This window comes from Phoxinus phoxinus (genome assembly GCF_949152265.1).
Source record: "Phoxinus phoxinus genome assembly, chromosome: 22".
NCBI classification, from domain to species: Eukaryota; Metazoa; Chordata; class Actinopteri; order Cypriniformes; family Leuciscidae; genus Phoxinus; species Phoxinus phoxinus.
This window is the reverse complement of record NC_136897.1, coordinates 573,335-600,884: the sequence shown is the minus strand read 5'-3', so window position 1 is coordinate 600,884 and position 27,550 is coordinate 573,335. Positions and strand designations below refer to the sequence as shown.

At 46.0% G+C, this 27,550-nt stretch overlaps 1 protein-coding gene across 2 annotated transcripts in view; it reads right to left on the bottom strand.

Moving 5' to 3' along the window:
- Positions 1 to 25,058, bottom strand: part of nckap1l (NCK associated protein 1 like) — an 83,125-nt gene extending 58,067 nt beyond the window's left edge. Inside the window, exons 1-9 of one of the 2 annotated variants that reach the window (XR_013795889.1) lie at positions 24,903 to 25,039; positions 21,776 to 21,886; positions 21,320 to 21,412; positions 20,862 to 20,918; positions 20,647 to 20,789; positions 19,725 to 19,815; positions 14,860 to 14,997; positions 14,304 to 14,352; positions 7,718 to 7,874 (exon numbers count right to left, since the gene is read on the bottom strand). Coding sequence is in view for 1 of the 2 variants with exons in the window: in XM_079597512.1 (XP_079453638.1) it covers positions 7,718 to 7,874; positions 14,304 to 14,352; positions 14,860 to 14,997; positions 19,725 to 19,815; positions 20,647 to 20,789; positions 20,862 to 20,918; positions 21,320 to 21,412; positions 21,776 to 21,886; positions 24,903 to 24,992 (929 nt within the window). In the remaining variant the exon portion in view is untranslated. Of the gene's footprint in view, positions 1 to 7,717; positions 7,875 to 14,303; positions 14,353 to 14,859; positions 14,998 to 19,724; positions 19,816 to 20,646; positions 20,790 to 20,861; positions 20,919 to 21,319; positions 21,413 to 21,775; positions 21,887 to 24,902 lie in introns of both variants that reach the window. The other variant, XM_079597512.1, reaches the window with a different exon arrangement.
- Positions 25,059 to 27,550: the final 2,492 nt, after the last annotated feature.

Here is a 27,550-nt window from a genome sequence, read left to right as displayed (position 1 = left end):
GACTAGAGTGTGTGTTACCCTTTGAGACTGGAGTGTGTGTGTTACCCTTTGAGACTGGAGTGTGTGTGTTACCCTTTGAGACTGGAGTGTGTGTTACCCTTTGAGACTGGAGTGTGTGTGTTACCCTTTGAGACTGGAGTGTGTGTGTTACCCTTTGAGACTGGAGTGTGTGTGTTACCCTTTGAGACTAGAGTGTTTGTTACCCTTTGAGACTGGAGTGTGTGTGTTACCCTTTGAGACTGGAGTGTGTGTGTTACCCTTTGAGACTGGAGTGTGTGTTACCCTTTGAGACTGGAGTGTGTGTGTTACCCTTTGAGACTGGAGTGTGTGCGTTACCCTTTGAGACTGAAGTGTGTGTTACCCTTTGAGACTGGAGTGTGTGTTACCCTTTGAGACTGGAGTGTGTGTGTTACCCTTTGAGACTGGAGTGTGTGTGTTACCCTTTGAGACTGGAGTGTGTGTGTTACCATTTGAGACTGGAGTGTGTGTGTTACCCTTTGAGACTGGAGTGTGTGTGTTACCCTTTGAGACTGGAGTATGTGTGTTACCCTTTGAGACTAGAGTGTGTGTTACCCTTTGAGACTGGAGTGTGTGTGTTACCCTTTGAGACTGGAGTGTGTGTGTTACCCTTTGAGACTAGAGTGTGTGTTACCCTTTGAGACTGGAGTGTGTGTGTTACCCTTTGAGACTAGAGTGTTTGTTACCCTTTGAGACTGGAGTGTGTGTGTTACCCTTTGAGACTGGAGTGTGTGTGTTACCCTTTGAGACTGGAGTGTGTGTTACCCTTTGAGACTGGAGTGTGTGTGTTACCCTTTGAGACTGGAGTGTGTGCGTTACCCTTTGAGACTGAAGTGTGTGTTACCCTTTGAGACTGGAGTGTGTGTTACCCTTTGAGACTGGAGTGTGTGTGTTACCCTTTGAGACAGGAGTGTGTGTGTTACCCTTTGAGACTGGAGTGTGTGTGTTACCATTTGAGACTGGAGTGTGTGTGTTACCCTTTGAGACTGGAGTGTGTGTGTTACCCTTTGAGACTGGAGTGTGTGTGTTACCCTTTGAGACTGGAGTGTGTGTGTTACCCTTTGAGACAGGAGTGTGTGTGTTACCCTTTGAGACAGGAGTGTGTGTGTTACCCTTTGAGACTGGAGTGTGTGTGTTACCATTTGAGACTGGAGTGTGTGTGTTACCCTTTGAGACTAGAGTGTGTGTGTTACCCTTTGAGACTGGAGTGTGTGTGTTACCCTTTGAGACAGGAGTGTGTGTGTTACCCTTTGAGACTGGAGTGTGTGTGTTACCATTTGAGACTGGAGTGTGTGTGTTACCCTTTGAGACTGGAGTGTGTGTGTTACCCTTTGAGACTGGAGTATGTGTGTTACCCTTTGAGACTAGAGTGTGTGTTACCCTTTGAGACTGGAGTGTGTGTGTTACCCTTTGAGACTGGAGTGTGTGTTACCCTTTGAGACTGGAGTGTGTGTTACCCTTTGAGACTAGAGTGTGTGTTGCCCTTTGAGACTGGAGTGTGTGTTACCCTTTGAGACTGAAGTGTGTGTTACCCTTTGAGACTGGAGTGTGTGTTACCCTTTGAGACTAGAGTGTGTGTTACCCTTTGAGACTGAAGTGTGTGTTACCCTTTGAGACTGGAGTGTGTGTTACCCTTTGAGACTAGAGTGTGTGTGTTACCCTTTGAGACTGGAGTGTGTGTGTTACCCTTTGAGACTGGAGTGTGTGTGTTACCCTTTGAGACTGGAGTGTGTGTGTTACCCTTTGAGACTGGAGTGTGTTACCCTTTGAGACTGGAGTGTGTGTGTTACCCTTTGAGACTGGAGTGTGTGTGTTACCCTTTGAGACTGGAGTGTGTGTGTTACCCTTTGAGACTAGAGTGTGTGTTACCCTTTGAGACTGGAGTGTGTGTGTTACCCTTTGAGACTGGAGTGTGTGTGTTACCCTTTGAGACTAGAGTGTGTGTTACCCTTTGAGACTGGAGTGTGTGTGTTACCCTTTGAGACTGGAGTGTGTGTGTTACCCTTTGAGACTGGAGTGTGTGTGTTACCCTTTGAGACTGGAGTGTGTGTGTTACCCTTTGAGACTAGAGTGTGTGTTACCCTTTGAGACTGGAGTGTGTGTGTTACCCTTTGAGACTGGAGTGTGTGTGTTACCCTTTGAGACTGGAGTGTGTGTTACCCTTTGAGACTGGAGTGTGTGTGTTACCCTTTGAGACTGGAGTGTGTGTGTTACCCTTTGAGACTGGAGTGTGTGTGTTACCCTTTGAGACTAGAGTGTGTGTTACCCTTTGAGACTGGAGTGTGTGTGTTACCCTTTGAGACTAGAGTGTTTGTTACCCTTTGAGACTGGAGTGTGTGTGTTACCCTTTGAGACTGGAGTGTGTGTGTTACCCTTTGAGACTGGAGTGTGTGTTACCCTTTGAGACTGGAGTGTGTGTGTTACCCTTTGAGACTGGAGTGTGTGCGTTACCCTTTGAGACTGAAGTGTGTGTTACCCTTTGAGACTGGAGTGTGTGTTACCCTTTGAGACTGGAGTGTGTGTGTTACCCTTTGAGACTGGAGTGTGTGTGTTACCCTTTGAGACTGGAGTGTGTGTGTTACCATTTGAGACTGGAGTGTGTGTGTTACCCTTTGAGACTGGAGTGTGTGTGTTACCCTTTGAGACTGGAGTATGTGTGTTACCCTTTGAGACTAGAGTGTGTGTTACCCTTTGAGACTGGAGTGTGTGTGTTACCCTTTGAGACTGGAGTGTGTGTGTTACCCTTTGAGACTAGAGTGTGTGTTACCCTTTGAGACTGGAGTGTGTGTGTTACCCTTTGAGACTAGAGTGTTTGTTACCCTTTGAGACTGGAGTGTGTGTGTTACCCTTTGAGACTGGAGTGTGTGTGTTACCCTTTGAGACTGGAGTGTGTGTGTTACCCTTTGAGACTGGAGTGTGTGTGTTACCCTTTGAGACTGGAGTGTGTGCGTTACCCTTTGAGACTGAAGTGTGTGTTACCCTTTGAGACTGGAGTGTGTGTTACCCTTTGAGACTGGAGTGTGTGTGTTACCCTTTGAGACTGGAGTGTGTGTGTTACCCTTTGAGACTGGAGTGTGTGTGTTGCCATTTGAGACTGGAGTGTGTGTGTTACCCTTTGAGACTGGAGTGTGTGTGTTACCCTTTGAGACTGGAGTATGTGTGTTACCCTTTGAGACTAGAGTGTGTGTTACCCTTTGAGACTGGAGTGTGTGTGTTACCCTTTGAGACTGGAGTGTGTGTTACCCTTTGAGACTGGAGTGTGTGTTACCCTTTGAGACTAGAGTGTGTGTTGCCCTTTGAGACTGGAGTGTGTGTTACCCTTTGAGACTGAAGTGTGTGTTACCCTTTGAGACTGGAGTGTGTGTTACCCTTTGAGACTAGAGTGTGTGTTACCCTTTGAGACTGAAGTGTGTGTTACCCTTTGAGACTGGAGTGTGTGTTACCCTTTGAGACTAGAGTGTGTGTGTTACCCTTTGAGACTGGAGTGTGTGTGTTACCCTTTGAGACTGGAGTGTGTGTGTTACCCTTTGAGACTGGAGTGTGTGTGTTACCCTTTGAGACTGGAGTGTGTTACCCTTTGAGACTGGAGTGTGTGTGTTACCCTTTGAGACTGGAGTGTGTGTGTTACCCTTTGAGACTGGAGTGTGTGTGTTACCCTTTGAGACTGGAGTGTGTGTTACCCTTTGAGACTGGAGTGTGTGTTACCCTTTGAGACTGAAGTGTGTGTTACCCTTTGAGACTAGAGTGTGTGTTACCCTTTGAGACTGAAGTGTGTGTGTTACCCTTTGAGACTAGAGTGTGTTACCCTTTGAGACTGGAGTGTGTGTGTTACCCTTTGAGACTGGAGTGTGTGTTACCCTTTGAGACTAGAGTGTGTGTTACCCTTTGAGACTGGAGTGTGTGTGTTACCCTTTGAGACTGGAGTGTGTGTGTTACCCTTTGAGACTGGAGTGTGTGTGTTACCCTTTGAGACTGGAGTGTGTGTGTTACCCTTTGAGACTGGAGTGTGTGTGTTACCCTTTGAGACTAGAGTGTGTGTGTTACCCTTTGAGACTGAAGTGTGTGTTACCCTTTGAGACTGGAGTGTGTCTTACCCTTTGAGACTGGAGTGTGTGTTACCCTTTGAGACTAGAGTGTGTGTTACCCTTTGAGACTGAAGTGTGTGTTACCCTTTGAGACTGGAGTGTGTGTTACCCTTTGAGACTAGAGTGTGTGTTACCCTTTGAGACTAGAGTGTGTGTTACCCTTTGAGACTGAAGTGTGTGTTACCCTTTGAGACTGAAGTGTGTGTGTTACCCTTTGAGACTAGAGTGTGTGTGTTACCCTTTGAGACTAGAGTGTGTGTGTTACCCTTTGAGACTGGAGTGTGTGTTACCCTTTGAGACTGGAGTGTGTGTGTTACCCTTTGAGACTGAAGTGTGTGTTACCCTTTGAGACTGGAGTGTGTGTTACCCTTTGAGACTAGAGTGTGTGTTACCCTTTGAGACTAGAGTGTGTGTTACCCTTTGAGACTGAAGTGTGTGTTACCCTTTGAGACTGAAGTGTGTGTGTTACCCTTTGAGACTAGAGTGTGTGTGTTACCCTTTGAGACTAGAGTGTGTGTGTTACCCTTTGAGACTGGAGTGTGTGTTACCCTTTGAGACTGGAGTGTGTGTTACCCTTTGAGACTGGAGTGTGTGTTACCCTTTGAGACTGAAGTGTGTGTTACCCTTTGAGACTGGAGTGTGTGTTACCCTTTGAGACTGAAGTGTGTGTTACCCTTTGAGACTAGAGTGTGTGTGTTACCCTTTGAGACTAGAGTGTGTGTGTTACCCTTTGAGACTGGAGTGTGTGTTACCCTTTGAGACTGGAGTGTGTGTTACCCTTTGAGACTGGAGTGTGTGTTACCCTTTGAGACTGAAGTGTGTGTTACCCTTTGAGACTGGAGTGTGTGTTACCCTTTGAGACTGAAGTGTGTGTTACCCTTTGAGACTAGAGTGTGTGTTACCCTTTGAGACTGAAGTGTGTGTTACCCTTTGAGACTGGAGTGTGTGTTACCCTTTGAGACTGGAGTGTGTGTTACCCTTTGAGACTAGAGTGTGTGTTACCCTTTGAGACTGGAGTGTGTGTGTTACCCTTTGAGACTGGAGTGTGTGTGTTACCCTTTGAGACTGGAGTGTGTGTGTTACCCTTTGAGACTGGAGTGTGTGTGTTACCCTTTGAGACTGAAGTGTGTGTTACCCTTTGAGACTAGAGTGTGTGTTACCCTTTGAGACTGAAGTGTGTGTGTTACCCTTTGAGACTAGAGTGTGTGTTACCCTTTGAGACTGGAGTGTGTGTGTTACCCTTTGAGACTGGAGTGTGTGTTACCCTTTGAGACTGGAGTGTGTGTTACCCTTTGAGACTGAAGTGTGTGTTACCCTTTGAGACTGAAGTGTGTGTGTTACCCTTTGAGACTAGAGTGTGTGTGTTACCCTTTGAGACTAGAGTGTGTGTGTTACCCTTTGAGACTGGAGTGTGTGTTACCCTTTGAGACTGGAGTGTGTGTTACCCTTTGAGACTGGAGTGTGTGTTACCCTTTGAGACTGAAGTGTGTGTTACCCTTTGAGACTGGAGTGTGTGTTACCCTTTGAGACTAGAGTGTGTGTTACCCTTTGAGACTAGAGTGTGTGTTACCCTTTGAGACTAGAGTGTGTGTTACCCTTTGAGACTGGAGTGTGTGTTACCCTTTGAGACTGGAGTGTGTGTTACCCTTTGAGACTAGAGTGTGTGTTACCCTTTGAGACTGAAGTGTGTGTTACCCTTTGAGACTGGAGTGTGTGTTACCCTTTGAGACTAGAGTGTGTGTTACCCTTTGAGACTGAAGTGTGTGTTACCCTTTGAGACTGGAGTGTGTGTTACCCTTTGAGACTAGAGTGTGTGTTACCCTTTGAGACTAGAGTGTGTGTTACCCTTTGAGACTGAAGTGTGTGTTACCCTTTGAGACTGAAGTGTGTGTGTTACCCTTTGAGACTAGAGTGTGTGTGTTACCCTTTGAGACTAGAGTGTGTGTGTTACCCTTTGAGACTGGAGTGTGTGTTACCCTTTGAGACTGGAGTGTGTGTTACCCTTTGAGACTGGAGTGTGTGTTACCCTTTGAGACTGGAGTGTGTGTTACCCTTTAAGACTGAAGTGTGTGTTACCCTTTGAGACTGAAGTGTGTGTGTTACCCTTTGAGACTAGAGTGTGTGTGTTACCCTTTGAGACTGGAGTGTGTGTGTTACCCTTTGAGACTGGAGTGTGTGTTAAACTTTGAGACTGGAGTGTGTGTTACCCTTTGAGACTAGAGTGTGTGTGTTACCCTTTGAGACTAGAGTGTGTGTGTTACCCTTTGAGACTGGAGTGTGTGTTACCCTTTGAGACTAGAGTGTGTGTGTTACCCTTTGAGACTAGAGTGTGTGTGTTACCCTTTGAGACTGAAGTGTGTGTTACCCTTTGAGACTGGAGTGTGTGTTACCCTTTGAGACTGGAGTGTGTGTTACCCTTTGAGACTGGAGTGTGTGTTACCCTTTGAGACTGGAGTGTGTGTTACCCTTTGCGACTGGAGTGTGTGTTACCCTTTGAGACTGGAGTGTGTGTTACCCTTTGAGACTGGAGTGTGTGTTACCCTTTGAGACTGGAGTGTGTGTTACCCTTTGAGACTGGAGTGTGTGTTACCCTTTGAGCCTGGAGTGTGTGTTACCCTTTGAGACTAGAGTGTGTGTTACCCTTTGAGACTGAAGTGTGTGTTACCCTTTGAGACTGGAGTGTGTGTTACCCTTTGAGACTGGAGTGTGTGTTACCCTTTGAGACTGAAGTGTGTGTTACCCTTTGAGACTGGAGTGTGTGTTACCCTTTGAGACTGGAGTGTGTGTTACCCTGGAGTGTGTGTTACCCTTTGAGACTGGAGTGTGTGTTACCCTTTGAGACTAGAGTGTGTGTGTTACCCTTTGAGACTGGAGTGTGTTACTCTTTGAGACTGGAGTGTGTGTTACCCTTTGAGACTGCAGTGTGTGTTACTCTTTGAGACTGGCGTGTGTGTTACCCTGGAGTGTGTGTTACCCTTTGAGACTGGAGTGTGTGTTACCCTTTGAGACTAGAGTGTGTGTGTTACCCTTTGAGACTGCAGTGTGTTACTCTTTGAGACTGGAGTGTGTGTTACCCTTTGAGACTGCAGTGTGTGTTACTCTTTGAGACTGCAGTGTGTGTGTTACCCTTTGAGACTGAAGTGTGTGTGTTACCCTTTGAGACTGCAGTGTGTGTTACTCTTTGAGACTGGAGTGTGTGTTACCCTGGAGTGTGTGTTACCCTTTGAGACTGGAGTGTGTGTTACCCTTTGAGACTAGAGTGTGTGTGTTACCCTTTGAGACTGCAGTGTGTGTTACTCTTTGAGACTGGAGTGTGTGTTACCCTGGAGTGTGTGTTACCCTTTGAGACTGGAGTGTGTGTTACCCTTTGAGACTAGAGTGTGTGTGTTACCCTTTGAGACTGCAGTGTGTGTTACTCTTTGAGACTGGAGTGTGTGTTACCCTGGAGTGTGTGTTACCCTTTGAGACTGGAGTGTGTGTTACCCTTTGAGACTGGAGTGTGTGTTACCCTTTGAGACTGCAGTGTGTGTTACTCTTTGAGACTGAAGTGTGTGTGTTACCCTTTGAGACTGAAGTGTGTGTGTTACCCTTTGAGACTGAAGTGTGTGTGTTACCCTTTGAGACTGTCGAAGAGTTCCTCGGAGAGCTTGTGTATGTGCAGCACCTCGTCTCTGACGACTGTGATGTACAGGCCACTGCGAAGAGCCATCTTCCACAAGCTCTGAGAAGCAGCGTTACTGTTCAGACTCCCGTGGCACAGCAGAAACCCGACTGAAGAACACAACACAACAACACATCAACACAACCCCCAACACAACACAACAACACAACAACACATCAACACATCAACACATCAACACAACCCCCGACTGAAGAACACAACACAACAACACATCAACACATCACCCGACTGAAGAACACAACAACACAACAACACATCAACACAACCCCCAACAACACAACAACACATCAACACATCAACACATCAACACAACCCCCGACTGAAGAACACAACACAACAACACATCAACACATCACCCGACTGAAGAACACAACACAACAACAACACATCAACACATCACCCGACTGAAGAACACAACAACACAACAACACATCAACACAACCCCCAACACAACACAACAACACAACAACACATCAACACATCAACACAACCCCCGACTGAAGAACACAACACAACAACACATCAACACATCACCCGACTGAAGAACACAACACAACAACAACACATCAACACATCACCCGACTGAAGAACACAACAACACATCAACACATCACCCGACTGAAGAACACAACACAACAACACATCAACACATCACCCGACTGAAGAACACAACAACACATCAACACAACCCTCGACTGAAGAACACAACACAACAACACATCAACACAACCCCCGACTGAAGAACACAACAACACATCAACACACCACCCGACTGAAGAACACAACACAACAACACATCAACACAACCCCCAACACAACACAACAACACATCAACACATCACCCGACTGAAGAACACAACACAACAACACATCAACACATCACCCGACTGAAGAACACAACACAACAACACATCAACACAACCCCCAACACAACACAACAACACAACAACACATCAACACATCACCCGACTGAAGAACACAACACAACAACACATCAACACATCACCCGACTGAAGAACACAACAACACAACAACACATCAACACAACCCTGACTGAAGAACACAACACAACAACACAACAACACATCAACACAACCCTGACTGAAGAACACAACACAACAACAACACATCAACACCACCCGACTGAAGAACACAACACAACAACACATCAACACAACCCCCAACACAACACAACAACACAACAACACATCAACACATCACCCGACTGAAGAACACAACACAACACATCAACACAACCCCAAACACAACACAACAACACATCAACACATCACCCGACTGAAGAACACAACAACACATCAACACAACCCCCGACTGAAGAACACAACAACACAACAACACATCAACACATCACCCGACTGAAGAACACAACACAACAACACATCAACACATCACCCGACTGAAGAACACAACAACACAACAACACATCAACACAACCCCCGACTGAAGAACACAACAACACAACAACACATCAACACAACCCCGACTGAAGAACACAACAACACAACAACACATCAACACATCACCCCACTGAAGAACACAACAACACAACAACACATCAACACAACCCCCGACTGAAGAACACAACAACACAACAACACATCAACACAACCCCGACTGAAGAACACAACAACACAACAACACATCAACACATCACCCGACTGAAGAACACAACACAACAACACATCAACACAACCCCCGACTGAAGAACACAACAACACAACAACACATCAACACATCACCCGACTGAAGAACACAACACAACGACACATCAACACATCACCCGACTGAAGAACACAACAACACAACAACACATCAACACATCACCCGACTGAAGAACACAACAACACAACAACACATCAACACAACCCTGACTGAAGAACACAACACAACAACACATCAACACAACCCCGACTGAAGAACACAACAACAAAACAACACATCAACACAACCCCGACTGAAGAACACAACAACACAACAACACATCAACACAACCCCGACTGAAGAACACAACAACAAAACAACACATCAACACAACCCCGACTGAAGAACACAACAACACAACAACACATCAACACAACCCCCTACTGAAGAACACAACACAACAACACATCAACATAACCCCCGACTGAAGAACACAACAACACATCAACACAACCCTCGACTGAAGAACACAACACAACAACACATCAACACAACCCCCGACTGAAGAACACAACAACACATCAACACACCACCCGACTGAAGAACACAACACAACAACACATCAACACAACCCCCAACACAACACAACAACACATCAACACATCACCCGACTGAAGAACACAACACAACAACACATCAACACATCACCCGACTGAAGAACACAACACAACAACACATCAACACAACCCCCAACACAACACAACAACACAACAACACATCAACACATCACCCGACTGAAGAACACAACACAACAACACATCAACACATCACCCGACTGAAGAACACAACAACACAACAACACATCAACACAACCCTGACTGAAGAACACAACACAACAACACAACAACACAACAACACATCAACACAACCCTGACTGAAGAACACAACACAACAACAACACATCAACACCACCCGACTGAAGAACACAACACAACAACACATCAACACAACCCCCAACACAACACAACAACACAACAACACATCAACACATCACCCGACTGAAGAACACAACACAACACATCAACACAACCCCAAACACAACACAACAACACATCAACACATCAACCGACTGAAGAACACAACAACACATCAACACAACCCCCGACTGAAGAACACAACAACACAACAACACATCAACACATCACCCGACTGAAGAACACAACACAACAACACATCAACACATCACCCGACTGAAGAACACAACAACACAACAACACATCAACACAACCCCCGACTGAAGAACACAACAACACATCAACACAACCCCGACTGAAGAACACAACAACACAACAACACATCAACACATCACCCGACTGAAGAACACAACAACACAACAACACATCAACACAACCCCCGACTGAAGAACACAACAACACAACAACACATCAACACAACCCCGACTGAAGAACACAACAACACAACAACACATCAACACATCACCCGACTGAAGAACACAACACAACAACACATCAACACAACCCCCGACTGAAGAACACAACAACACAACAACACATCAACACATCACCCGACTGAAGAACACAACACAACGACACATCAACACATCACCCGACTGAAGAACACAACAACACAACAACACATCAACACATCACCCGACTGAAGAACACAACAACACAACAACACATCAACACAACCCTGACTGAAGAACACAACACAACAACACATCAACACAACCCCGACTGAAGAACACAACAACAAAACAACACATCAACACAACCCCGACTGAAGAACACAACAACACAACAACACATCAACACAACCCCGACTGAAGAACACAACAACAAAACAACACATCAACACAACCCCGACTGAAGAACACAACAACACAACAACACATCAACACAACCCCCTACTGAAGAACACAACACAACAACACATCAACATAACCCCCGACTGAAGAACACAACAACACATCAACACACCACCCGACTGAAGAACACAACACAACAACACATCAACACAACCCCCAACACAACACAACACAACAACACAACAACACATCAACACATCAACACATCACCCGACTGAAGAACACAACAACACAACAACACATCAACACAACCCTGACTGAAGAACACAAAAACACATCAACACAACCCCCGACTGAAGAACACAACAACACAACAACACATCAACACATCACCCGACTGAAGAACACAACACAACAACACATCAACACATCACCCGACTGAAGAACACAACAACACAACAACACATCAACACAACCCTGACTGAAGAACACAACAACACAACAACACATCAACACAACCCCCGACTGAAGAACACAACAACACAACAACACATCAACACATCATCCGACTGAAGAACACAACAACACAACAACACATCAACACAACCCCGACTGAAGAACACAACAACACAACAACACAACCCCCAACACAACACAACAACACAACAACACATCAACACAACCCCCGACTGAAGAACACGACACAACAACACATCAACACAACCCCCGACTGAAGAACACAACAACACAACAACACATCAACACAACCCCCGACTGAAGAACACAACAACACAACAACACATCAACACAACCCCGACTGAAGAACACAACAACACAACAACACATCAACACATCACCCGACTGAAGAACACAACACAACAACACATCAACACAACCCCCGACTGAAGAACACAACAACACAACAACACATCAACACATCACCCGACTGAAGAACACAACACAACGACACATCAACACATCACCCGACTGAAGAACACAACAACACAACAACACATCAACACATCACCCGACTGAAGAACACAACAACACAACAACACATCAACACAACCCTGACTGAAGAACACAACACAACAACACATCAACACAACCCCGACTGAAGAACACAACAACAAAACAACACATCAACACAACCCCGACTGAAGAACACAACAACACAACAACACATCAACACAACCCCGACTGAAGAACACAACAACAAAACAACACATCAACACAACCCCGACTGAAGAACACAACAACACAACAACACATCAACACAACCCCCTACTGAAGAACACAACACAACAACACATCAACATAACCCCCGACTGAAGAACACAACAACACATCAACACACCACCCGACTGAAGAACACAACACAACAACACATCAACACAACCCCCAACACAACACAACAACACAACAACACATCAACACATCAACACATCACCCGACTGAAGAACACAACAACACAACAACACATCAACACAACCCTGACTGAAGAACACAACAACACATCAACACAACCCCCGACTGAAGAACACAACAACACAACAACACATCAACACATCACCCGACTGAAGAACACAACACAACAACACATCAACACATCACCCGACTGAAGAACACAACAACACAACAACACATCAACACAACCCTGACTGAAGAACACAACAACACAACAACACATCAACACAACCCCCGACTGAAGAACACAACAACACAACAACACATCAACACATCATCCGACTGAAGAACACAACAACACAACAACACATCAACACAACCCCGACTGAAGAACACAACAACACAACAACACAACCCCCAACACAACACAACAACACAACAACACATCAACACAACCCCCGACTGAAGAACACGACACAACAACACATCAACACAACCCCCGACTGAAGAACACAACACAACAACACATCAACACATCACCCGACTGAAGAACACAACAACACATCAACACATCAACACAACCCCCGACTGAAGAACACAACAACACAACAACACATCAACACATCAACACATCACCCGACTGAAGAACACAACAACACATCAACACATCAACACAACCCCCGACTGAAGAACACAACACAACAACACATCAACACATCACCCGACTGAAGAACACAACAACACAACAACACATCAACACATCAACACAACCCCCGACTGAAGAACACAACACATCAACACATCAACACAACCCCCTACTGAAGAACACAACACAACAACACAACAACAACACCAGCGTATAAACATCATAACCAGCAGACAAAAACATCTTCCAAGAACGCTTGTCAGTTACGAACTGTTCTCTGAATGTTCAAAACATCCCATTTTAAGTCCATTTCATCAAACATTATGGGAACTTTACTCTTGAATGTTCTCTAAATGTTCTGAAACAAGTAGCAACATTTATATGATGTTCCATGACCAGTGTTGGGGAAAGTTAGTTTTAAAGGTAATGCATTACAAAATTGCACTACTCCCCCAAAACTAACTAATTGCATTACTTAGTTACTTTTTATGAAAATGAATGCGGTACATTACTTTTGCGTTATTTTTGTTCAGCTGGGCTGGGTTCGCTTGTTTGTCATTATAAGTGTATGTAAATGTAAAGGCCCGTTCACAGCAGAAGTGAGATGAACAAGCCTCAGGCGGAGGGAAATGCACATTAAATATACTGTATTATAATGGGAAGGATATGCTCTCCACTATTTCGCTGCTTTTCGTACGGATTGCAATCCATTCCAGCTCAAATACAAAAAGTTGACATACAACCACTGACATAGAGCAGCAGTCTTGGGTTATTAACTGCAAATATTACATTGGGATGATTTACTGTATCTAGTGATGTTGATGTGTGCATTTATCCACTGCTCTAAGAAATGCTGGAGCCACAGATGAAGGGACACACAGGGTCGTCTGAGCACTGGCCCTCACATGAAGAGTTGTGTGGAGGAAAGAGTGTAAGATGGTGTTGAGAGAGTGTGAGAAGCAGCATGTCACTCACTGAGGATCCAGCGCTCCATCACCTCCATGGACAGATACTCACAAGCCATCTATAAACAATGTTCAGTGTTAGTCCTTCATTCACACTGATGCATGCGTTTACTGATGTATGATGGGCAGATGTGCACAGATGTGAAGCTGATGTATGATGGGCAGATGTGCACAGATGTGAAGCTGATGCATGATGGGCAGATGTGCACAGATGTGAAGCTGATGTATGAGTATGGGCAGATGTGCACAGATGTGAAGCTGATGTATGATGGGCAGATGTGCACAGATGTGAAGCTGATGCATGATGGGTTAATGAGTACAGATGTGAAGCTGATGTATGAGTATGGGCAGATGTGCACAGATGTGAAGCTGATGTATGTGTATGGGCAGATGTGCACAGATGTGAAGCTGATGTATGAGTATGGGCAGATGTGCACAGATGTGAAGCTGATGCATGATGGGCAGATGTGTACAGATGTGAAGCTGATGTATGTGTATGGGCAGATGTGTACAGATGTGAAGCTGATGCATGATGGGCAGATGTGTACAGATGTGTATATACGTACGGTGTCGCAGCAGATGGGGCTCAGCATGGCGGTGGGTGAGGCCAGCAGAGACAGGAGCTGAGCGCCTCGACACTGGTCAGCGGTCAGATTCCTCCGCGGATACACCAGGGTTAGCGAGAGAAGAGCCTCCGTCACAGACTGACAACAACACACACACACACACACACACACACACACACACACACACACACACACACACACACACACACACACACACACACACACACACACACACACACACACACATGACTTATACATCCCACAGTCAATCATTTATTAATGACTGTATTTAAGGTATCCATACAGGATTCAAGCTGAACTGGGCCGTACGCAACAAAAACGAGAATCAACTATTGGTACAGTCTTAGGCACTAGGGGTGTAACTATACCCTCATGTCACGATTCCATACGTCACGATACTGAACTCACGATACCATATTATAATGATACTCCAAGACATATGATAAAAGGTTAATAAAAATTACAATTAAAATGCTAAATTTTGTATTATATTGTGTGTGTAAATGAATAGGATGGACGTGGTGCTGAAACCCAAAGCACAGGACAATAGAGACTCCAGAATAACAATATTCATGATTCTGAAGATGAAAATATAGAATTATTGTAGACGAATATGCTTTCACTGTCACTGACTAGATATATTAAAATAATGTCGGCCACTTTTACTGGTAACATCAGACATCTGGCATTATCAAGACACACACATATTCCCCCACTGCATTATTATACATTGTATTCAACATTATATATAGCAGTTTAATGTAGTTCTGACACTAAAACTCTGAAAATGTTAATTTTTTCTCACACAGTAATGTTTATTTTGGGTGATCTATACACAATATATATTGTCAATAACACCGATACAAATTGTTGCATTTTTGTATTGCGATAAATTGATTCACAAGATTTTGATTTTGAAACACCTTAAAGGTGCAGCTTGGACACATCTTCAGTGAAGGACCCAGGGTCATAGGGTGTTTCGGGTCTTTGATCTTCAGACACTCTCATCTGGGCGACCCAACCGGGGTTGATCAGGCCCCGGTTTGTGTCCAAGCAACGCGCTACTCCATATTTCTCCCCTTTTGATCCACAACCACCTAGAGGCTTTTTCTGCGGCCTCACTGATGTTTTTAGTGGCTCTTCTTTCACGCAACCCTCTGATACCAAGGAGCCCGAATGCCCGATGCACAGATTGACTTAGAAAGCCCCTGCATCCCACTTCTATCGGTTCAAAGCGGGCCCTCCATCTACTCCCTCTGCATGCCTCAACCAGCTCGAGATATTTGGCCTTCTTCCTTTCGAAAGCCTCCTCCATCCTGTCCTCCCAGGGGACAGTAAGCTCCACTAGCACAACTTGCTTTGTTGAATCAGATGTTAAAACCAGATCTGGCCTCAGTGACGCCCTTGCAATGTGCTCTGGGAACTTTAACTGCCTCCCAAGGTCCGAATGCAACTGCCAGTCTCGGGCCGAGGCTAGCAGTCCTGTTGAGGCCTTACGTTCTCCCTGAGGTTTCTCCCCTGCCCATACAAAGGAGATATTGTGCCTCACTGGGACTTGATATTTAGACTCCCGGATTGCGGTGCAGATGGTGTCCGCTACTACCTTCAGCACCTGGTTATGGCGCCACGTGTACCTCCCCTGTCCTAGTGCTTCAGAGCAGCAACTCAGGATGTGCTCCAGGGAACCACGAGCCGGACACAGAGGGCATGTTGGTGTTTCTGCTAGGCCCCAGTTGTGAAGGTTAGATGGACTTGGGAGGACATCATACACCGACTGGATCAAGAACTTAAGTCTTGCGGGTTCTGACTTCCATAGTTCTGTCCAGGTAATCTTCCGGGCGGCTGCATGATTCCAATTGGTCCAGGCTCCTTGCTGGCGCATTGCCACGGTCCTACTTAGGCGATCCTTCTCCACCTCAGCACAAATCTCTCCCTGCACAATCTGGTGTCTCTCTCGTCCTTGGGCTTTGTCGTAGCGTGGTTTTATGTGGCTACCTAGACCCGCTCTTCCCACTGCCACAGCGCCAACTAAGACACTATGTCTCAGCCTCGCTTCTGCCTTTTCGACTGCCTCTTGCGCTTGCCATTTCCTCCCAGTTCTGACCTTGATACCGGCAGAAGAGACTCTGGTGTCAGCAGAGTCTCTGTAAAGCAGCACCTCCCTGGCTCTGGTGACTTTGAACTCCTCAGTCAGGCCAGTAAAAGGAAGCTGCAACTTGTTGCTATGCCCATACAGAGCAATGCTGCTCAGGCTCTTCGGCAGACCCAGCCATCTACGCAGATATAGGCTGATATTACGTTCAAAGCCCTCCACAATGGATACTGGGACTTCATAAATCAGTAGCGGCCACAAGAGTCTTGGCAGGATACCATGCTGGTATATCCATGCCTTGAACTTTCCCGGGAGACCGGACTTGTCCACCGCTGATAGCCAAGTCTTCAGCTCCATGTGGGCTGCCTCCACCGCTGCCTTGTCCTTCAGGGTGCTGTCGAAGATCTTTCCTAGGCTCTTGACGGGCTTCTCTGACACTGTTGGAATAGTGACTCCATCCACATAAAAGCGGTATTTGTCCTCCACTCTCCCCTTTCTCAGGACCAAGGATCTGGACTTGGCGGGCTTGAACATCATTCTTGCCCATGCCGTGATCCTTTCCAGACCGCGGAGGAGCCACCTGCATCCTGTCACTGATGTTGATGTGACAGTCAGATCGTCCATGTAGGCTCGGATTGGCGGTTGGCGAATGCCGGATCTGGACAGGGGACCCCTACATTCCACCTCAGCAGCCTTGACCAGCATGCTCATTGCTAGGGCAAACAATCCCACTGAAATGGTGCAGCCTGTGATAATGCCCTTCTCTAGGCGGTGCCACGCAGATGTTACTGTTCCCGAGGTGAATCTCAGGTTGAAACTGTTGTAGTAGTCCCTTATGAGTTCAGTGATCTTCTCAGGGATGTGGTGTAACGTCAGATCTGTTGTCACCAGCTTGTGTGGAATTGATCCGTAGGCGTCGGCCAGGTCAAGCCAGAGGACTGCCAGGTCTCCTCGATTTTCTCTTGCCTCCCGGATCAACTGGGTGATCACTCCTGTATGTTCCAAACAGCCCGGCATGCCTGGGACTCCACCCTTCTGCACCGAGGTGTCAATGTAGAAATTCCTCAGGAGATACTCAGATAACCTGTTGGCAAGAATCTTGAAAAAGATTTTGCGTTCCACACTGAGCAGAGAGATGGTACGAAACTGCGTGATGTCACTCGCATTCTCCTCCTTTGGTATCCAAACACCCTCTGCATGACGCCATTGCTGGGCCACCTTCCCCCTCCGCCATACTACCCTGATGAGTCTCCACAGCCTCTCCAGGAGTCTCGGGCAATATTTATAGACTTTGTATGGCACTCCACTTGGGCCTGGGGCTGCGCTGATGCGTGTAGCTCGTACAATGTTCCTGACCTCTGCCAAAGTAGGCTCCTTGGTGTTAAACTGGAAAGCGGGTTCTGGTGGTGTGGGTAGCTCTTTGCAGGTGGGCAGGTTCTCCTCTCTCTTGCTGTCACTGTATTTGTCACTGAGGTGCTGATTGATCTCCTCCTCTGGGCATCGCAGGGTCCCACTCCGCTTTTGCCCCAGAAGCTGCTTAGTAAAGCTAAAGGGATTTGCAACGAAAGCCATTCGCTTGCGAGCTCTCTCTCTGCCTCTCCTCCTGTGCCTCTCAGCTCGTCTTAGCGAGATGAGTTATTGCCTCAAGATGTCCCTGAGCTCTGTCAGGGCTGGCTTTTCCTCCTCACTCGCCCTCTCATATTGACGCCTTAGGCTTAGGGCCTTCAGCTCTTTCCTGAGCTGGCAAATCTTGATCTCCTGCCGGTTTGGTCTAGCGATGTTCTGAGCCTTCGGTAATTTGATGCCAAATCTCTCTGCACCGATGCTGATGATTAGTGTACTCATCCACTGCATTCGCTGATCAAATTGCCGCCACTCGGACTCCTTGTTTGCAGCGGGCCATAATACCCGACGGTGTTCTGATGGTTTGCTAGGTGAAGCATGGCGAGCATGGAGGTTCTGGACACTATGGGGTGACTCCGGTTCCTGCTCCTCCTCCGTCTCACCAGGATCAGTGCTTAGCACTGGCTCTGTGCGTTGCTCCACTTGCTTCCTCCTTGTGCACCCCATCTTGGCCTGGTGGATCTTTAAGCCTCTGAGGTTCTTACAGATCTTGCCACAAAAGCAGGTTGCTGTCATCGTCGAAAATCCATTGCGTAAATCAAGTACCGTGAATTCCGTCCGTTTGGGGTGCTCATCCTCCCCCCCTCTCGGGCACCCCTGGGGATATCTTTCTGTAGTGCTTTCTGTAGCTAGGTGTGGCTGCCCCCTCACGGGTGCTGCAGCTCAGGGTGCTAACCTTCACTGCACCGGTTGCCGTCTCTCCGAGCTGTCCACTGTCTCTCCAGTTGTCACCATACTTTCACGGTCGTCATCCAGCCTTTCCTGGAAGTCACTGGCTAAGCCATTTATGCTAGATTTTGAAACACCTTAAAGGTGCAGCTTGGACACATCTTCAGTGAAGGACCCAGGGTCATAGGGTATTACACCCTACAAGGCATCATTTTAATTTAGTTTAACTAGATGTACTAAAATAATTCAAACAAATATGTGAAATTATTTAGACATGAAAAAAGTGACAAAAACATGCCACAAAAATACTAAAATTAAAACAGGTTAAATTATTAAACCTACTATTAAACCTTAATAGTATCTCAATGATACTACAATAATAAATCAAGAATATTATTTTGCACCATAATAAGCTGTTGTTTCCAGTGCCTGTGCTGAGATGGAAGTGAATGTGACTGACCTTGGTGTGAGGGCCGAACTCCTCCGACAGTTTCCTCCAGGGGTGATCGTACTCGAGGAACATCTGGCCAAGGCGAGGGTACGAGGGATCGCTGCGTAATCATACTCCATATTATTATATATTTCTAGTATAACCCACACATAAACCTTTTTACATTTGCACTGTCAGTTGTGGAAGCAGCCATCCGTCTTCATGAGGAAAACTATGGAAGATTGTTTCCGCCACAGAATAAAAAATTAAAAAGGTAATTGCGACGTTTTATCTCACAGTTGCATTTCCTTCAGTACCACTATCGTCAAACACAATTGACTATTAGCATTTAGTTTGGATTGGCGGAATGGTTCCTTTCTGGGCGAGAACTGCGCATCCATGCAGCCGAGCAGCAATAACCCCGCTCAGGGTGAACACAACAGAACCAACATGAATGTATGCAAATATAACTAATTCAAGATTTTAAAGTACAACATCATTTGAGAATTTATTCTGATTCAAGGGGAATCAGAATGCCAGATCCTGACTGACGAGAGGTGGAGCTGGGGAGGGAGGAGGGTAATCCGCTCCTGAAACGCAATGATAATACTGAAGAAGCTTATATATACGGTGATCGGCACGTGACCTACCAGAACTGACGCTACGCTTGATGTTTATATCTTGCATATCTGACTTTATAACACGCAATTGGGAGTTATAATGTTAGAAGTGCATGATATAATTGTGTGTTATAAAGTATAAACATGCAATTCTGACTTTTTTTCTCGCAATTATTTTTTTTTCAAGTGGCGAAAACAAGCTTCCATATGAATCTGATCAGTAAAACATACTTGTTTTGTCACATACTGTTTTTGCCTCCTACATAGTAGGGAAGAATGTTATTTCGGACGCAGCCGTAGTGTCTAAACACGGGGTCACATGATCATGTTACCTGTTTCCATTGGACAGCTCATATGCACTATTATACATTCCCACAATCAGCTTCTTGTCATCGATGCGGGACAACATGAAAATGACTGAGGCGTAGGTGACGATGAGGTCCAGGTAGTTCTTGGTGAAGTCAGTATTTATGGTCTGAAAGCATTTATGAGCACAGATTAATATCTGCCTTATGAATTCTATATTCTCTTCAAGAGTCATACTTACGATGTTAAAGTAGCACTGGCAGGCATCTATTGAGTTGAGCAACTCATAAACATGATCCTAAAGACAAAACATGTATAAATGAATGAAAAATACTGACACTAAAACAGGAATAGGATAATATCATCAGTTTTATTACTAAATACTGAAAGATTTACTGAATGACTCCTGATTCCAACACTTATTTGATGTCATATTCCAATGTTTCATAAAAAGTTTTTTTTTTTTTTTTTTTTTACTTTGTCTTTTTTGCAAGTGAAAAAAAACAGACAAACTTAAATGACTGTGTATCCAGTGGATGTGTCCAATGTATTTAAAGTAACTAAATCAAATGTTTGGGAGTAAGTACATTTTAAAAAAGCCTGTGCAAAAATAAAACCACTTTCAAGAGTTGACTACAGCCAGTAATATGACCAAGATGACCACTAATGACCTTGACAGAGATCAGCTGACACTCTTACCCTGAACTCCATGATGTCGATGAAGGACTCGTAGAAACTGTGCAGGCCCTCCAGAACGACCGACTTCTGCTTCTGTATGCTGCTCAGATGTTGCTGCAGAAACACGGTGGGATGGAGGAAGAAGATGAGTGCTAACACTTTACTTCAATAGTCCACTTTATACATTCTACTAACTCTAAGTTATAGCAACTACATGCCAAATAACTCTCATTAGAGTATTAGTAGACTGTCTGTTTAATATCCGCTAACTCTTTGTTGTGATGCTCCTCAACAGACATCATACTGACTATCAGTAACTTTATAACTACATGTCCACTTATTCTAACCCAAACCTGAGTAATACTCTTCTAATACTTACATGAGAGTTAGTTGACAAAGTTGAATGTATAAAGTGGACTATCAAAATATCCCAAATAATTATTTGAGCAAAGAATCAGGGTGTCTGTCAATACTCACACTGCCACCCCTGAAGTCAATGTTGGGGAATTTTCTGTTGATGTATTTGGTGGCAGACTCCATGCTTTTATCAGTGAAGTATGATGGTCTTCGCTTTGGGTCTGTGCATACCTGGAAAAGCATATACATTAGCCAAGACACAGAATCCAAAATCACATTAAACAGACATTTCTCCATTCTTGTCCATGATGAATGATCAGCCCCAAACTCTCCATCTGCTACAGTAGCCACTCCCCAAACTCTCAGCCTGCTACAGTAGCCACTCCCCCAACTCTCCACCTGCTACAGTAGCCACTCCCCAAACTCTCAGCCTGCTACAGTAGCCACTCCCCAAACTCTCAGTCTGCTACAGTAGCCACTCCCCAAACTCTCCATCTGCTACAGTAGCCACTCCCCAAACTCTCCACCAGCTACAGTAGCCACTCCCCAAACTCTCCACCTGCTACAGTAGACACTCCCCCAACTCTCCACCTGCTACAGTAGCCACTCCCCAAACTCTCAGTCTGCTACAGTAGCCACTCCCCAAACTCTCCATCTGCTACAGTAGCCACTCCCCAAACTCTCCACCTGCTACAGTAGCCACTCCCCAAACTCTCAGTCTGCTACAGTAGCCACTCCCCAAACTCTCCATCTGCTACAGTAGCCACTCCCCAAACTCTCAGCCTGCTACAGTAGCCACTCCCCAAACTCTCCACCTGCTACAGTAGACACTCCCCCAACTCTCCACCTGCTACAGTAGCCACTCCCCAAACTCTCAGCCTGCTACAGTAGCCACTCCCCAAACTCTCAGCCTGCTACAGTAGCCACTCCCCAAACTCTCCACCTGCTACAGTAGACACTCCCCCAACTCTCCACCTGCTACAGTAGCCACTCCCCAAACTCTCCACCTGCTACAGTAGCCACTCCCCCAACTCTCCACCTGCTACAGTAGACACTCCCCAAACTCTCCACCTGCTACAGTAGACACTCCCCCAACTCTCCACCTGCTACAGTAGACACTCCCCCAACTCTCCACCTGCTACAGTAGCCACTCCCCAAACTCTCCAGCTGCTACAGTAGCCACTCCCCCAACTCTCCACCTGCTACAGTAGCCACTCCCCAAACTCTCCATCTGCTACAGTAGCCACTCCCCAAACTCTCCACCTGCTACAGTAGCCACTCCCCAAACTCTCCATCTGCTACAGTAGCCACTCCCCAAACTCTCCACCTGCTACAGTAGCCACTCCCCAAACTCTCCATCCGCTACAGTAGCCACTCCCCAAACTCTCCACCTGCTACAGTAGCCACTCCCCAAACTCTCCACCTGCTACAGTAGCCACTCCCCAAACTTTCCATCTGCTACAGTAGCCACTCCCCAAACTCTCCACCTGCTACAGTAGCCACTCCCCAAACTCTCCATCTGCTACAGTAGCCACTCCCCAAACTCTCCACCTGCTACAGTAGCCACTCCCCAAACTCTCCATCTGCTACAGTAGCCACTCCCCAAACTCTCAGTCTGCTACAGTAGCCACTCCCCAAACTCTCAGTCTGCTACAGTAGCCACTCCCCAAACTCTCCACCTGCTACAGTAGCCACGCCCCAAACTCTCAGCCTGCTACAGTAGCCACTTCCCAAACTCTCAGTCTGCTACAGTAGCCACTCCCCAAACTCTCAGTCTGCTACAGTAGCCACTCCCCAAACTCTCAGCCTGCTACAGTAGCCACGCCCCAAACTCTCCACCTGCTACAGTAGCCACGCCCCAAACTCTCAGCCTGCTACAGTAGCCACTCCCCAAACTCTCAGTCTGCTACAGTAGCCACTCCCCAAACTCTCAGTCTGCTACAGTAGCCACTCCCCAAACTCTCCACCTGCTACAGTAGCCACTCCCCAAACTCTCAGCCTGCTACAGTAGCCACTCCCCAAACTCTCAGCCTGCTACAGTAGCCACTCCCCAAACTCTCCACCTGCTACAGTAGCCACTCCCCAAACTCTCCATCTGCTACAGTAGCCACTCCCCAAACTCTCAGCCTGCTACAGTAGCCACGCCCCAAACTCTCAGCCTGCTACAGTAGCCACTCCCCAAACTCTCAGTCTGCTACAGTAGCCACTCCCCAAACTCTCAGTCCGCTACAGTAGCCACTCCCCAAACTCTCAGCCTGCTACAGTAGCCACTCCCCAAACTCTCAGCCTGCTACAGTAGCCACTCCCCAAACTCTCAGCCTGCTACAGTAGCCACGCCCCAAACTCTCAGCCTGCTACAGTAGCCACGCCCCAAACTCTCCACCTGCTACAGTAGCCACTCCCCAAACTCTCAGCCTGCTACAGTAGCCACGCCCCAATCTCTCAGTATGCTACAGTAGCCACTCCCCAAGGTTCAATATTTACACTTTTTGGGAGACAAACCCGTGAATTGCATACTAATTGTAGTCATGAACAATAAACAATTGGATGGATTTAACATAAATCAAATATTTCAAGTCTCTTTCAAGCCTTTCTGTCAGACATTCTGAAGATTCTTAAGTGCACATTTCACTGTGGATGTCAAGCAGAGATAAATATTGATTTTCACCTCACCTAGAGGTCTGATTAACCTTTGACCTTTACAGCCTGACTCACTGAGGAGGCAAAGGCACTAAGAGGAGTCGGTCAGAGGATTTATTCATTTATTTATTTGCACTAAAGCTCGGCATTAGTTTTGACAGTAACATTTGTAACTGCTTTCTGCGACAGACAGGAAATGCAGTGTGTGTGAGAAAGATGTGGTTTACAGAGAGGCCTGACAAGTCCTCTTTACTTCCTGCGTGCACTTCCTCTTTCTCTACAGAACTGTGAGGGAACATACTTTCTTTTGAAAACATGTCAAAATACAATAAATATACTTTTAAAAGCCCTCTGAATAAAATGAATACAAAGTCATTTTAAATCCCATCTGAATGATAAAAACAGACCAAAACTGGACGATTACTAAACAGTGTGAGATTCGAGCATCGTTGGTTCTACAAACAATTCAACAAGCAAAGCAGCTCATTCAGTTCAGTCTGATGTCAATCAATCACATACATTCACTGCAAGTTCACACAAACACTATTCAGCCCTGCCAGTATTCATCTTTCTCACAGGTTTGTGAATATTGCTATTTTTCTCTCACCTTTTTAATATGGTTCATCCTGACTAGAACTCCTTGGCCCCGTTCATTGAGAATAATAAGTTTCTCAGCCAGTTTTAATTGGTAGGCCATGATCCCAGTCCAGATGAGATGATCCTCAGTGAAACAAACACTGGTCTCCGGAGATCAAGGAGAAGTGAAATCAACATTAGAGAGGGGGCGGAGCTTACAGAGCTTCCGCTGCTCACCAACCAAGACACCATGAAATCAAATTCTTGTTTTTTTTAGTGGAATATTACAGCTTATTGTAAATTATTTATTGTGCACATCATTATTGTGTTTAGTTCATGTTCCTAGAAATCTTGAATCTTGCAGCATCTCTTCTCTTCTCTGATGACGAGGGCGGGACAACCTGTCACTCACATGAGATCAGCCATTAGCAAACCACAACCATCAAGTCAAGTCACCTTTATTTATATAGCGCTTTTTACAATGCAGATTGTTTCAAAGCAGCTTTACAGTGATAACAGGAAAATAATGCAACAACGTTTGTTCAGATCTAGAAGAAAATAGTGTCATAGTCCAGCTTAAGTAAGGTCAGTGATGGTTAATTTTTTGGTAAAAAGGTTGATTTATATATATATAGCCGGGTCAGTTCAGTTCTCATTTAATGGTGTCAATGCAGACCAGTAGGCTGACCCCTGTCTTCTTCCTTGCCCTACCCTGAACTTTACCACACTGGTGCCGAAACCCGGGAGGAAGAAGACCACCGCCATGCAAACTCCGTCAGGTTCCATTCCTCCACCAAGAACAACACAAGGTGCTGCTGGACATCAGGGATGATCAGGAGACACGCTTCTGTGGCGGCGACCCGGGACACTTTGTAGATCGGTGTCCGGTAACGGAGGTGGGACACTGATCCGGGTTCCGGACGCACCACAGGCTGCCCCCGATTAAGCTGGGTTGTACCAAATACCTGTGAGTATTGAGGGGGGTTGGATTCAGGTTGTAACCAAACCTCGATCCTTCCAAGCCTGATACAATCCTCGGCATTGGATAAGAGCCGCCTGGTTAAGGTGCGGTGTGTGTGCACAGGGATGTGGGGAATTATCCCGTAATGTCTGCTGTCATTCAATTTAGGGGACAAAAGCCTTGTGCGGAGGTGGCGGTCAGCCCGCGTCTCAGACATACGCTACTTTCGGGAACAAATTGGCCTGCTTTGAGTCATTCATTGGGGCATTTATGTGCGGATGTCTCTTGGGGAAAAGGAGGGTGGGGAGAGGGAGCGGGAGAAGCTGAACCGGGACCACTGGGTACTGACCCAGAGGAACAGAGCGCTGTTGAGAGGCTGAACCTCACAGAGCGCGATGACTTTCCTCTGGAACAGTGCCAGGATGAGACATTAAAAATGCTTTTGCCCAGGTCCGTTCTATTGACGGGCAGTTTTTCCCCTCAGGTCAACCGCTTTCCTATCCGTATTTTGCCTTATTGAAAGATAGGTTGCGTCGAGTGAACCAAGACACTCAGACCAAGCAAGATACAACCCAGTTATTAGTTCCAAAATGCCGCCGGGAAATGCTTTTCCACACGGCTCACTGTAATCCGATGGCAGGACATTTGGGACAAGCCGCGACACTAAATCGCCTTATGATCCGATTTTTTTGGCCGGGCATTCACGAGAATGTGCGTGAATGTCAGCTGGTCGATCTGACGGGTTTTAGAAGATTAAATACAACCCGAAACTAAAAAACAGACCCGGCCTCTATTTGAGACCGGCCTTTATTTATCCAAACCTGTCGCCACACCAGGCGTGTAAAAGAGACAGGCGTCTATTTGGGACTCGGCTATTATTTTAAGTTTTACGGTACTCCCAAAATTACTCGCCAAGTGGCAAGGACCCTTTGAGGTCACATGACGAGTGTGAGATCTCAATTATGAGGTAAGATCCCATGCTTCGCTCTGGCCGCAGGAGGAGATCACCTCTCGCCCTCGCAGCGCACGGACATAGCCCAGGTGCGGAACGATTTTTCAGATTTTTTATTCAGATTCGCCCCTACCCAGCCGAACAAACCTCACTCAGCACCATATACATATTAGATCTAGAGCAGTGTTTCCCAATCCTCTCCTGAAGGACCCCCAACACTGCACGCTTTCTTTGTCTCCCTAATCGAACAAGCCTGATTCACATTAACCCATGTGATAATGAGCGATGAGTTGAGTCAGGTGTGTTTGATTAGCCGTGCGGTGTTGGGAAATACTGATCTAGAGTATGATCACGACAATGAGTGGGTCCTGACACGTGTTGTCCAACTCCAATAGAGTTCATAATGTCTTTAATGCTAATCCCAATGCATCTTTTTCGTTATCTACATGTATATTAAAATCACCAACGATTAGTGCTTTATCTGCAGCCAATACTAACTCTTGATAGAAAATCAGCAATTCTTTGATGAAATCTGCATGGTGGCCCGTATACAGTCGCCAGCACAAATCTCAAACATGATTTATCATTTTATTGTTACATTAAGCACCAACACTTCAAAACAATTATTTGAAACTAGATTTCTTAGTAAGTTTGTACTATAAATTACAGCAACACCTCCTCCTTTGCCTTTCAGACGAGGTTCATGTTTATAACCGTAATCTTGTGGGGTTGACTCATTTAAAGCAATGTAATCGTTTGGTTTTAG